Here is a 13,044-nt window from a genome sequence, read left to right as displayed (position 1 = left end):
GCAGTCACGTTGTCATTGTTTGTGTCAAACAAGTTGTGGATTTGTTTTAACATTAAAAGATGACTTACTCTGTGCTGAAACTCATGCTCGAAGTTCCAGTGGTTTCATCTGAAGATGAACGAACATTTTGGAAGAAGTAGGCTAACAGATTTACGTGAACAATTCCAGGATACGCGTTTTTTTATTGGTTGTTGCGTTAAATCTTACCCAGATACAATAGTGCTATTTTCTGATTGGCTATCGTGTAGCCCCTTTCGTTATTTTTGATTGGCTGATAAGTGGCAGCCTCAACTCCGGGGGAGACGCGCTTGATTCCTGCCGGTTCCATAGTGAGAGCGGCATGGCCACAGACATTTGGGCGCTGCGGAATATTAAATATATTGTAACGTTTTTCTGCGTGAGAAATACAATGTGTGGCGGGAGAGCGTAACATGAGTGACTGTCACGCCACACAGCTGACACGCTCACGCCATCTATGGTTTGCGAAAGCCTTTACCCTGTTTCTTTCTTCTTTTACTCTGAAAGGATTTCCCAGACGGGTTCATGGCTTTAGATGGCTTTCTCTAGGATGGCTTTTAGTGGGCCATTCATCATTTCTAGAATATGCAACATATCAAAAATATAGGCTACTAAACACAAAAAAGAGAAAAAGAAGAGAAATAAGACACATGCTTTTAGACAATTATTTGACTAGTTCATATAATTTAGGTTTGCAATTACAAGATAATAACTTAACGCTGTGTTGTCCATTATCCCTTATCATTTAATGATAAAGGAATTGCCTTCATAACCCCACAACAGTGACTTAAATATGGCAGTGTATGTAGGGTACATCCTATGTCAAACTAATCCAAAATCCACATTTCCAAATTAGTCAACTGCATTAAATAGGCTTGGCTACTTTTTCACAACTACATGATGATTTCTTTGCCACATAAGCACTGCATGCATCTTCTTGTAAACACTGCAAGCATGCCACCCATGACATGGATCTTCAAGTGTTCTGAAGAGCTGACAAACTTTGGAGTTCCAACTACAAGGAATGTAATCATCACTCTGCTACTGCTTTAAACAGTTGTTCACTGGTAAATTTAACATGTAGAAATGTGACTGGACACTTTCATGTTCAACTCTTGTTCTGCATCTATGTAAGTCTATGTAATTCTTACTTATACAGGGCAATAATCCTTTGTACTTCAAAAAGTGATGTCCTTGTCATCCTAAGTCCTTGAAAAAAGCACATTTGATAAAATCAAAATACACATACACACAAGCTTGGTAAGAAACTGAGCAGGGAGCCAGTTGACAATGCATGACGTCCATGTGCCTACACTGATCTCCAAATAAGGGATGTGACAGATTGACATGGGTAGAGATTCCAACTGAGCCAAAAGCACAGTCATCACTCTCCATCAGATCTCTCATTACGCTCAGGTTGGCTGGCCTGGCAGATATGTTCCAGGGTGTGGTAAGGTTGACTGGCCTAACAGACATCTTCCAGGGCTTGGTAAGATTCTGAACATGGAGGTAGAGGACAAAATGCTGGGGACCCCTGGGGGTTGTACCCTCCAGTGGCAGCCACTGTTGTTACTGGTGTGGCACAGGGCGACACAGGAAAAGCCACTAACAGATTGTATGTGGGGTTGTCCAGCACCAAATTAGGACTGCTCAAGCTGCTGGAGCCAATATTATGGTCTGGAAAAATGTAATTTGGTAAATAGTCACTGTCTGTCACAGGTGTAGCTGGAGCTGAAATTACTCCATCTTCAGCATCCAATTCACAAGTCAAGAAATTATCCACATTCTCGGCAGGGATTGCAAGCAACTGAAAGTCATGGATTTCCTAGAGAAAATGGACACAGTAATTTGATCAAAGGTGAATCCATATTACAAATATATTCACATCAGCTTTAATTAAGTTAACTTATAAACAATGTTTTGATGTATCAGCTTACCTTTGAGGTAGGGTAATCAAGTTGAGGACCTGGAATGTCTGGGTATAACATCTCTTTTAGCCTAGTGGAATGATATAATTTAATAGAACACTAAAAATGTTTATGTAAGAATAATATGGAAAATCCAACTACTCTCTAATGACTGAAAGTAAGGACTATACCCATACTCTGTATAATATTTACAACATACATTTGCAACATACAGTTGTGTTCATAAGTTTACACACCCATGCTAAAGTTGACTAAAAAGAGGAATAAAAAATCATGTTTTAATGATCTTCAATTAAAACAGCCCATCATCACATACCCTCAGTGCCGGTTCAGACCTCCATGGGGCCCTAAGCAAAATCCTGCTAAGGGGCCCTCCTACCTGAACTCTGATGGTGTTTTTCCCCATAAAGTACTAGGAGTCAAACTTACTTGTGTGTACAATAGGGTCTGGGGGGGACTGGGCTGCTTGCTTTTGATGCTTGCTGTACATGTCCCCTTACAAAAAAGAACTGCAGTTTTTTCGTAGTACAGTTCAATTATACTACAGTAGGCTACAGTGCAGTAGCCTAGTATTTTCCTGTCCAAAATAACTACATTTCTGTACAGTACAATGCAGTTTTTTGTGTCCAAAATACTGCATTCCCTGCATGAAAACTGCAAATATTACCTCCAAAACGGCAAACTCAGAAATCTGCACTTGAGGTAATGCAGTTATTTTTTGTAAGGGTCTGGTTGTGCCAGTCGCCTACTGGCTGACTGTTTTTCACCTGTGTGTCTGTAGTGCTCTAGGCCTAGGCTACTGGCTGACTGTTTTTCACCTGTGTGTCTGTAGTGCTCTAGGCCTAGGCTACTGGCTGACTGTTTTTCACCTGTGTGTCTGTAGTGCTCTAGGCCTAGGCTACTGGCTGACTGTTTTTCACCTGTGTGTCTGTAGTGCTCTAGGCCTAGGCTACTGGCTGACTGTTTTTCACCTGTGTGTCTGTAGAATTCTAGGCCTAGGCTACTGGCTGACTGTTTTTCACCTGTGTGTCTGTAGTGCTCTAGGCCTAGGCTACTGGCTGACTGTTTTTCACCTGTGTGTGTGTAGAATTCTAGGCCTAGGCTACTGGCTGACTGTTTTTCACCTGTGTGTGTGTAGAATTCTAGGCCTAGCGGCTACTTGCCAACGACATCAGCTACTGCACTGGCTCCCCTTGCAGCACATGTGCACAGCGAATCAAAGTTAATACATTAGGCTAATTTTGCATACGTTCAGTTCATTTTGCATACGTTCATCTAAACCAACTAAAGCTTGACTGAAATATTAGAAAACCAGTTACTTATTTTAAAAATGTATGGGATGAGTGAAATCACCAATTAGTTTCGACAGGTCCTCGCATGTTTCTGCTGAAAAACTACTAGTTTCATCCTGAGCTGCACGTTAATATGAATGCATTTTTTTTTTTTTAAATGTAGGGAATATGCGATTATATCTCATGTTCATCTTGTTAATGTAGGCTACTGTATGAGACACTGTCACTATAACTGTATACCAGTCTGTCACTAGCTTGACTCAAGGGGAGACGGGAGGGGGGGCCTTCATTAGCGTCTTGGGGGCTACCCCTTGGCCAACTTGCGTGAGTGTCATTATAGGAGGGGAGAACCGACCCTGCATTCCCTTCACCATAACTAGAGATTGGCATGGTTTTATTTCAGTCAGCCTTAGCTGGTTTGATTTGCACTGAGAGATGATCTTATGTAAAGTACCCCATGCCAATCTCTAGGTATTGGTGAAGGGAATGTGATAATGTGGGGCTATTTTAATTCCAAAGGCCAAGGGAATGCATATCAGGATGCATAGTATCCTGAATCCATTAAATAACTGGCCTTTAAAAATAAAACTCTGCCTGCCTTTATGGGAATTTAACATAGGGGTGCGTATACTTATGCCCCCTGTATTTTAAAGAAGAACATTTATTTATTGATTTATGTTTTAATTAAGGCATTAAGATCAATTTCCAAAAGATGTTTTTTTTTATTCCTCTTTTTGGTCAACTTTAGCATGGATGTGTAAACTTATGAACACAACTGTACCTCAAGGAATTTGACCTACAGCACAGCATTTGGGTAACATAGAATGATGTATGATTATAATGTAGCTTAGATAACTGTAGAATCAAAACATCTCTGCTTGCATGCATTACCATTAAAGAACAAGACTGGATTTAAAGTAAAATTAAAATAGTTCTCACTAATGTAATATAGCCATTTACCGTAATTGAGAAACAAAACGTGCATCAGTTTAGGTCAGATTGCACGCTTTTCAATCATTTTTACCTCACAGGATATTTGGGAATTGTCTTACCATGTCCTCTTTCGGTAGCACAGAATACTGAAAACTATAGCAATTATGAAGACAAATCCCAGTGATATGATACTGCGTATAATGGTCTGGTGAGCTGCGAGAGAGTGAACTTTAGTCATACAACAAGATTGAATTTACCACTTATTACTTAATTACACGATGAGAGACAACAACACAGAAATAAATGGTATCACAAGTACTTCCACTTAGGTATTTGCTGCTACACAGTAGTTTCAGGTCTACTTTTAGGTATCATACTCAGACAGTATAACCTGAGATCAAAAAGAGTTACAACATACTTACTCTGTGGCATGAGAGTGAACAGAATGACCCGAGGTGGACCTTCACCTGCAGATGTGAAAGCACTCATCTGGAAGTTGTAGGTTTCAGCACGGAGGTTTGAAAATAATTTCATCCTTTCCTTACTTCCTAAAAAAATCTCTGAATAAAAACAAAGCAGAAATTAGTTATTGAAAGCAACAGTAACAAATCATTATAACAAATTGCGGTTCAGATAGATCAGATATTAATATTAATGAAGAAAAATAATGCAAATGTAAATAAAACGTAAAGGCAGGTATGCATGTATACTTTGTTGCCCCATGTTATTATAGGAACTGGTAGAATAGTTGATTGTATAATTCTGAATAAACCCTCTCCGATGCTCCAAGGGTATCTCATCCCAGGTGAGGACTACATCCATACCCTCCTGTTGAACCTGGAAATTGAGTTTCTGGTCTGGGGCTGCGAAATGCAAATAATAACAGTGTTAGTTGTTCTGAATGCAAATTAAGTTGTCCTATGTTCATTGTGTTGTGAAGGCACTGGGATACTTTTCTGGTGCTGGGCTGTCTGCTTTTGTCAGTACATTTTATCAATACTACTTACTATTACACGTGAGCCTTTAGAATATATACTGGAGTTCTTCTATATGTTTAGAGGTGGTTGATGATTTTGTTATATTCAATTTTATATAGATTTAAATAGTTTTGGTCCAGGAAGAATAGTTACTCACCCAGCTCTCGTCTATAACCCTCCCATCTCTTCAGCAACTCTGGGGCATGTGTTGTGCACGCATATAGAGAAAATGTGTATCTCACTCCATTTTTAAACCCTGTTGGAAAGCACTGCTTGAGAAGCATGGTAATACTTACATAAAATGATTAAAGATTACTAAAACTACACAACAAAAAACATTTGCTTGTTGCGGTGACAGGAACTGGGGACAGTCAATATGACACTTGGTCTGACTAGTGTTGTAGACTACTACTTACCACTAGGTGGCACTAGTGTAATTTTAAAAACAGATGTCTGCCTGTATGAATGTTCTAAAACAGAGGCGGCAAACATATGCAACATTCATCTTTGTGAAATTACTTTATGCCATGAGAGATTTTTAATTGAAGCTTTGCATTCATTGTTTATTTTAAGACACAAATCTAGTGCTACTTCACATGTACAAACATTACAGGTAACATAATGCAACTGCTGTACCTGAATTGATTGTAGTATTCGTACGGCCAGCTGGTATCTTTATCCACTGGATGTCACACTTGTCCTGGCTGCCCACAGGGTACCAGTCCACCACATACCCACAACTGGCCCCAGGCATCGGGGCCCAGGCCAACTCCACACCACCATTACCGCCATTAACACGAGTTGTCTCCACATCTTTCCAAGATAGTGAATACAAAATATATTAGTGAGGGGGAGGGAGGGGTGGAGGAAGCTGAACTGGTCACCACAGCGGCTGTCTTGCGAGGACACTAACCCCAACTGACTGGGATAGGGGCACTTTAAAAAGATTCAACAAGTCAACTCTTCATGGATTACCCATTCACTGCTGACCAATTTTGTTCACACAGATTAAGTCATCACAAATGTCTCTTTTGCTTTATTTTGTGTATTTTACTTTCCCACAATGAAAAACAAAGTCCTTGACACATGCCTCCAACAAAATTAGATAATCTTCAATTCGGCTTCCCAGTTCTCACCTCGTGCTTGTGATGGGCTGATGATGGTTGAAGGCTGTGAGTAGCCAACACTGTTCATGGCTGTGATGGTGATCCTCTTCACACGGTCAGTGCTCATGCTGTAACAGTGTTGTGTTGGCTCCAACCTCAGAGGGACTGAGCCATTCCACGACAGTTCATACTTCACCAACTTTCCATGGCTCTTCTCAGGCACTAGCTTCTGTGAGAAAAATGACCACAAAGGTGGAGTATAAATGGCTACTAGGACTGTGGCCCGGTAAAGCTAATAAAGTACTGTATAGGCAAATGTTTGAAAACATACCTTCCACACCACAAGACTCCTGTTGTTGCTGTCGACTGTCATCCAGACATCCACAGCCTGAGGAACTAAATGGAAAACCAATGGGTTTGGGCCCTTGAAGTGAAGCAAATCTGTTTTAATCGGGACCATCTGAACTACCCTTGGTCAGTCATACTCACTGTCCTCTTTGGTTTCAAATATGATTTCTTTACTCCAGTCCCCCCACTTCCAGAAGTGCTTGTTGGATGCGCATCGCACCTGGACGGAATAGGTAGTGTACGGGTGAAGCTCACGTAGGGTCATGGAGATCAGGCCCACTCCAGTGTCGTCTTCTCTCTGCACAGGAAAAAAGGGACAGGACAGAACATGAACCCTCTGCGGCAGATGAGTGGAGCTAGGCGGAACGAAATTCATCTGGCGAGAGTCAGGTTAGGGGGAAACAGCAGACAGCTATTTAAAAAGAGCATTAAAGGCTCATGTCTGTGATTCTAACAAAACGCTCTTGATATTGGGGCTCAGCGGCCAATCAAATTGCATTCCTCCATGCTCCTGAAATGTTTTAATTAGCTAGAAAAAATATACATATTTTTAAGTCTCTTTCTTTCCCATCTAGAGAGCCAGGACTGTGCACATTGTTCAGAGGAGCTTGAGGAGGATTTTGATCTTGGGATCATAATCCAAGAATACTTTTCATTAGTTTTTCACCTTCATTATTCTTTGTTTCTGTAAAACATGCAATTTTTTCCGGAGAAGAGATTCTTGCGCAACACTCACCACTTCTCTTTCACTGTTCTTCTTTGCCTGGCATCGCATTGGTAATGCCACGAGGTAGGCATCAGGCCACTGCTCCCACTGCAGGCTGGCATTCCTTGAGTTTATACCTGAGGCCCGCAGATGCTGAGGACTCTCTAAATACACTGCAATGAGTCAGAGTTTAGACTTGTGTTATTTCAATAATTGAGATCATGGATGCATATTTCAAAGTATAAGTATATATAAGTATATACTCTTTTGATCCCGTGAGGGAAATTTGGTCTCTGCATTTATCCCAATCCGTGAATTAGTGAAACACACTGCACACAGTGAACACACAGTGAGGTGAAGCACACACTAATCCCAGCGCAGTGAGCTGCCTGCAACAACAGCGGCGCTCAGGGAGCAGTGAGGAGTTAGGTGCCTTGCTCAAGGGTACTTCAGCCCAAATGCATATGCCATGTGTGTAGTGGACATTATGCCATTCTGTAAATTGCAAGAATTGAATACTCGATATAAGTGGTGGTCTTTACCTCTGTGTCTGGGGTCAGCTGTATAAGTAAAACTTGTTTTATTGATTTTATTTTCTGCTGTCAGTGTCCATGCCACTTCCCCCTGGTTTGGAGATATTTCTATGGAACACTTGTGGAGTGAACGATCTGTTCCACATGACCTAAATATGAGAATTAGGTGGTCATAATGTATCATACATCACTGTACAATATTTTGGGGTTGAACAACAGTAAGTGGTATACGTCATAGCAGTAATACCTTTCATTAAGAGTATATTTGGTACCCCGAACTCCTCTTAGGTTTTTATCTCTACCCTGTGTCCAAGAACACTCTAGATGACGGAGGTTTCTTGTCTCGCATGTAAAGTTGTGAACTTCAGGAGAATCTGTAAAAACACAATGTCTAAACCCAACTTTCCTAACACAAAAGCCTGGGTAAAAAAAACCCCATTAGGAGTAGCTCCGAAGTCAATGAGGGGATGTGTGAATATGTCTGTGAAAAAAAAACCCTCTTCTGCATTACTTAATACTATAGACCTTCTGAATGTTGGGTAAAGATAAGCAAAAGACTTTCGTAATATATTAAGGCAAGACTTACAGCCAACAAACACCATAGCTGTATTGGCTCCATCTTTCTCTTTACAAGATACATGTTCACCCCCAGTATCAGATTGTTCCAGTGTCACTTCAAAAATGTAGGTCTGGCTCACATGGGTGTAGTTCATTGACTGCACGTCATTGTATGTAAAATTCGGGACTGTTTTTCCTTCTGGGACGACGCAGCAGAATTTCTTTTTACTGCCGGCTAAGCCTACGTCATCCACTGGGTAAAGTGCAAGTTTAGAGTGATCTGAACCAGAACCTAAAGAGGATAGAAGATAGGGGAAAAAAGCCAAAACAAATAATTCAGTGAAACCACACAGTAGATGTCAGCATGTTGTTGAACTGAAGCCACAAGGCAGACTGGTGAGCCTCTTGTGACCAAGAGGGATTGCTTTGTACGATGAAACTTTACTGACCTGTGACATTTCTGCGATCTGTCCAGTCACTGACATTATTTTTGTGTCTGACACGAAGCCTCACTGAATGTGAAAGACATTCAAGTGGCAGGGGGGAGGTCCAATGCCAGTCATGGGTGACTGTCAGGTTTGGCCTTTTCTCAACAGATGCCTAAAAATATAGGCCATCAGCTGAGGAAACTCTCAAGATAAACTTTACTAGATGTCTTTAGAGAAACCTCAAAAGTGTTTGCAGTGTTATTGTCACACAAAACTTACTCTATGCACAGCCTCTTTCTGTCCTGGGTTGTAGACTTCAATTTCATAAATGACGCTTTCTAGCTTGCCGATTATAGACGGTGCATCTGTCCAGAAAACATCTATTGTCTTGGATGTTGTGTTACCATGTGCATCCTTAAGCTGTGCTACTGGAAGGGGCAAACCTGCAATGGGTCAAGGTCATAGTCAAGGTCATAGCTAAGATATTTAGCGTTTCTCTTAAGAGTACAGAGATGATTTTTCAGCTTTAATACTACTGCTGGATGTCCTTACAGGTACTGAGCACTAATACTGATAAATGTCACATGTTTACATTATTTTCTATCTCTGACAACTTACCATTTGCCACTCCTTGGACTGTACTGATAATTAAGGAGGATGTCACGAGAAGACAAGCAATCATAATTTCATTATGGTTAAGGTGACCAGGGAGGGGTAGGGCCTAGGCCTACTAGGAGGACAAAAAAAAACGTTATTCAGTCAAACCCTGTATTAGCACTGAAAATTAAGTTGGTGCATCTGTCCACAAATGAAGCCCTAAATCCATAATGTCGGTCTAGAGTGTATTATCCTTTGCCAATGCTACATACTGGATATAAAACGATCAGATAGCCAGAATTATCCATCACCACAAGAGGGGGGCGGGGAGGCACTTTTCACGTCTGCCCAGTGCTTTAATCCAGTGGTCCCCAAACTTTTTCTCCTGAGGGCCAGTTTACTATGCCTGGCTCTAAGAGAGGGCCAGAGACTCGGAGTATATCAGTAACCATAAATAGCTTAGTGCTGTGAACAACAGCAGTCTACCTTAGTTGAATATTCCATTACATTTAATCTATAGGCTATTGCAATATAATACCATTGTTAGCTTAGTTTCTTGAATTTCCCCTGGGGATCAATAAAGTATCTATCTATCTATCTATCTAGCTGTGTTTATATTGCCATCATGCCATATCAGTGTAAAACGTAACTCAAATTAAATAATACTAATAAAAAGATTTTTGCATTCCCAAAAGTATATTTTATTAAAAAGGTGTGAACTCTGAACTCTGAAAATGTAAAGTTCTCAAACTATGAGAATTTTATGAAGCGCTGAAGTGGTCTGAAATGACCACCATTCTAACTTTCACTCACCTGAACTTGTGACCTCTTTGTAGGCCTATGAACATTTGAACGAGTGAATACAAAATAGAAATAATTATCCCAGAAAGTCCCAGAAATATGACTTGAATAGAAGTTAGTTAGTTATTAACAATTAATTGATAAACTTGTACAATACTTTGAGCACTGATGCAGTCAGCATAGGCCTCTTACATTGTTTGCAGGTAGGCCTACATTTCATTCCGTTTTTGATGGCAAACGCGAAACAGCGCCAAAATAACCACCAGTGGATAAAAAGAGTATTACATGTGTATTGTTAAGACTCGCCATAGAGAATGAATGGGGGAAATTGCGGAGGTTATAGTTTGACGATGTCGTACTCCCGTGCGGGCCGGTTGCTATATACCACGGAAATGTTTTGGGGGGCCACCCAAAATGAGGTGGCGGGCCGTAGTTTGGGGACCACTGCTTTAATCCGTCAATGGCGACACGGACTGCAGACAGTTAGTTTACCACTTCACACTCACTTCGACACTCAGTTCCGACTCGATGCTAGACACCAGGAGCTATCACAAATGGGAAATCGATGAAAAAGTAAATATGTCTCATGTTGTGTAAATCTAAGGAATAGTAACTCACACTTACATGTGAATGGAATATAGCTTAGGCTATAGCCTACAGTGATTCGTTAACGGCTGTAGCAGCAGCCTACATGTCAAACTTGGCCTAGAATCAATTTCTCTCTCGTTGGAGGTTAATATGTTTCATAACACCCTAAATAACTTTTACATGACTGGTAAAGAACAGAGGCGCAATCTCACTGACCTTCGTGGGTAAGCCTACTGTACAACAAGTTCTTTCCGCGCTTTGCTGCAGTTAAGAGAAGATGATGGCTTGTCCAAACAGGAAAACAAAGTCCAAACTTAGAAAACAAGTGGGCTAGGCTAATAGCTTAATGTTTACCCTACTCATCATCACAGGAAATAATGTAGTGCTCTTTTACACGAATTAGTGTAACTCGTATGTAATTGTTTCGCAATAGAATGCAGGATGTAAGAATAGCAATTTCACGTTCAAGCATCAGCTCATGTTTCTTCGATCCATTACACCACGCCCTCGGGCTTTTTTCTCTGGCAATAGACCATCCCATTCAGTGATTCATGAGAAGTCAAACTATTCCCAGAAATTATGCAAAACCTATAAAACATGCTACAGTGATACGAAAAGTATTTACAGCGCTTCACTTTTTCCACATTTTGTTATGTTTCAGAATCTTAAAATTGATCAAGCTCAATCTACACACAATAGCCTAGCCTACTCCAACACTAAACAAAAAACAACAACAAAAAACAGGTGTTTGGAGTGTTTTGTAAATGTCTAAATAAGAAAAGACTGAAATATTTCATTTACATAAGACCCTTTGTTATGATGCTTATAATTGAGCACTGGTGCTAGCCTACTTATCAATGGTATTATGGCCCTTGAGATGATTCTACAACCTGATTGGAGTCCACCTGTGCCTAAATAATTTCACTGGACATTATTAGGAAAGGCACACCTCTCTTTATGTAAGGTCTCAGTTGATGGTACATCAGAGTGAAAACCAAGCCTCGAGGTTGAGAGAATTGTCTGTAGACCTGCGAGACATTGTATGAAGAGACAGATCTGTGGAAGGATACAAGATACAGGATACACATTTCTGCAGTATTGAAAGTGCCCAAGAGCACCTCCAATATTCTCAAATGGAAAAGTTTGGAACAACCAACAGTCTTCCTAGATCTGGCCACTCAGCCAAACTGAGTAATCTGGGACGAAGGGCCTTGGTCAGACAGGTAACCAAGGACCCAATGGTCACTACGAATGAGATCCAGAGTTCCTTTGAGAGGATGAGAGAAGCGTAAAGAAGGACCAACATCAGTGCAGCTCAGTGGTTTCTTACACACACACACTGTTGGGAATTGTGGCCAAATAGTTCAGTCTTTGTTTCATCAGACCAAATGATTTTACTCATAGTCTGAGAGTCGTTTTGGCAAACTCCCAGCATAAAATGGCTTCCATCTGGCCACTCTACCATAAAGGCCTGATGGGTGGAGAGCTGCACTGATGTTGATCCTTCTTTACGCTTCTCTCATCCTCTCAAAGGAAGTGTTGAAGTATTGTGTATTGATTGATGAGAAAAAAATGAATTGAATCCATTTTAAGATGAGTCTGAAACATTACAAAATGTGGAAAAGGTGAAGCGCTGTGAATACTTTCCGTATGCACTGTACATGAAAACATAACCTAGAGACCAAATTGAATCACTGAGTCCTGGTAGTTTATTTATTCTTTAATTTATTTTATGGGAAACCATAAAGACAAGAACAATACGCCTTCACAATGCATCACTTGTCTGCAGAAAATAAATGGAACTTCTCAATGTTTTTATACAGTACCTTTCACTGTTGGTGATAGTGTATTTATGTCATTGAATTATGTTATGTGTATTGAATGTGTTTGTAAATAGAATGTGGTGTGAATTTGTTTGTGAATTATGTTAATGTGTGAGTTGTGTGTGTTTGTGTGTGTGTATTTTAATCTTAACAAAATAGATTCAGGTTAAATTTTAGGTAATGTTTATTTACAAGCTAGTTGAAGTGGATTTAGAGGCAGATTTCAGATACAATGAGAGGATAACACATGCATTAACAGCAGGGCTGGTTTTAGCCTACTACATTTGGGTGGGCTGGTTCTAGCCTACTACATTTGGGTGGGCTGGTTCTAGCCTACTACATTTGGCTGGGCTGGTTCTAGCCTACTACATTTGGGTGGGCTGGTGTTAGCCTACTACATTTGGGTGG

General features: G+C 40.5%; 1 protein-coding gene across 3 annotated transcripts; it reads right to left on the bottom strand.

Moving 5' to 3' along the window:
• Positions 1–691: 691 nt before the first annotated feature.
• Positions 692–11,312, bottom strand: LOC125304722 (leukemia inhibitory factor receptor-like). Of its 3 annotated transcripts, none has more exons than XM_048259211.1 (18): positions 11,030–11,312; positions 9,446–9,557; positions 9,107–9,270; positions 8,849–8,999; positions 8,428–8,691; positions 8,089–8,215; positions 7,851–7,990; positions 7,339–7,481; positions 6,744–6,900; positions 6,586–6,650; positions 6,285–6,483; positions 5,785–5,961; positions 5,306–5,404; positions 4,882–5,034; positions 4,594–4,731; positions 4,291–4,384; positions 1,956–2,016; positions 692–1,843 (listed from the first exon to the last, which is right to left on the bottom strand). In XM_048259211.1, exons 2-18 carry the CDS (start codon positions 9,507–9,509, stop codon positions 1,484–1,486), a joined length of 2,556 nt encoding a protein of 851 aa, XP_048115168.1. In that variant the 5' UTR covers positions 9,510–9,557; positions 11,030–11,312; the 3' UTR covers positions 692–1,483. The 3 variants fall into 3 exon arrangements, with proteins under 3 accessions (XP_048115168.1, XP_048115171.1, XP_048115169.1); XM_048259214.1 differs by having other exon boundaries at positions 6,285–6,480; XM_048259212.1 differs by having other exon boundaries at positions 9,446–9,554.
• Between the last annotated feature and the right edge of the window lie 1,732 nt (positions 11,313–13,044).

This window comes from Alosa alosa, chromosome 12, assembly GCF_017589495.1.
Source record: "Alosa alosa isolate M-15738 ecotype Scorff River chromosome 12, AALO_Geno_1.1, whole genome shotgun sequence".
In the NCBI taxonomy this organism is placed as follows: Eukaryota; Metazoa; Chordata; class Actinopteri; order Clupeiformes; family Clupeidae; genus Alosa; species Alosa alosa.
This window is presented reverse-complemented; position numbering and strand designations above follow the sequence as displayed.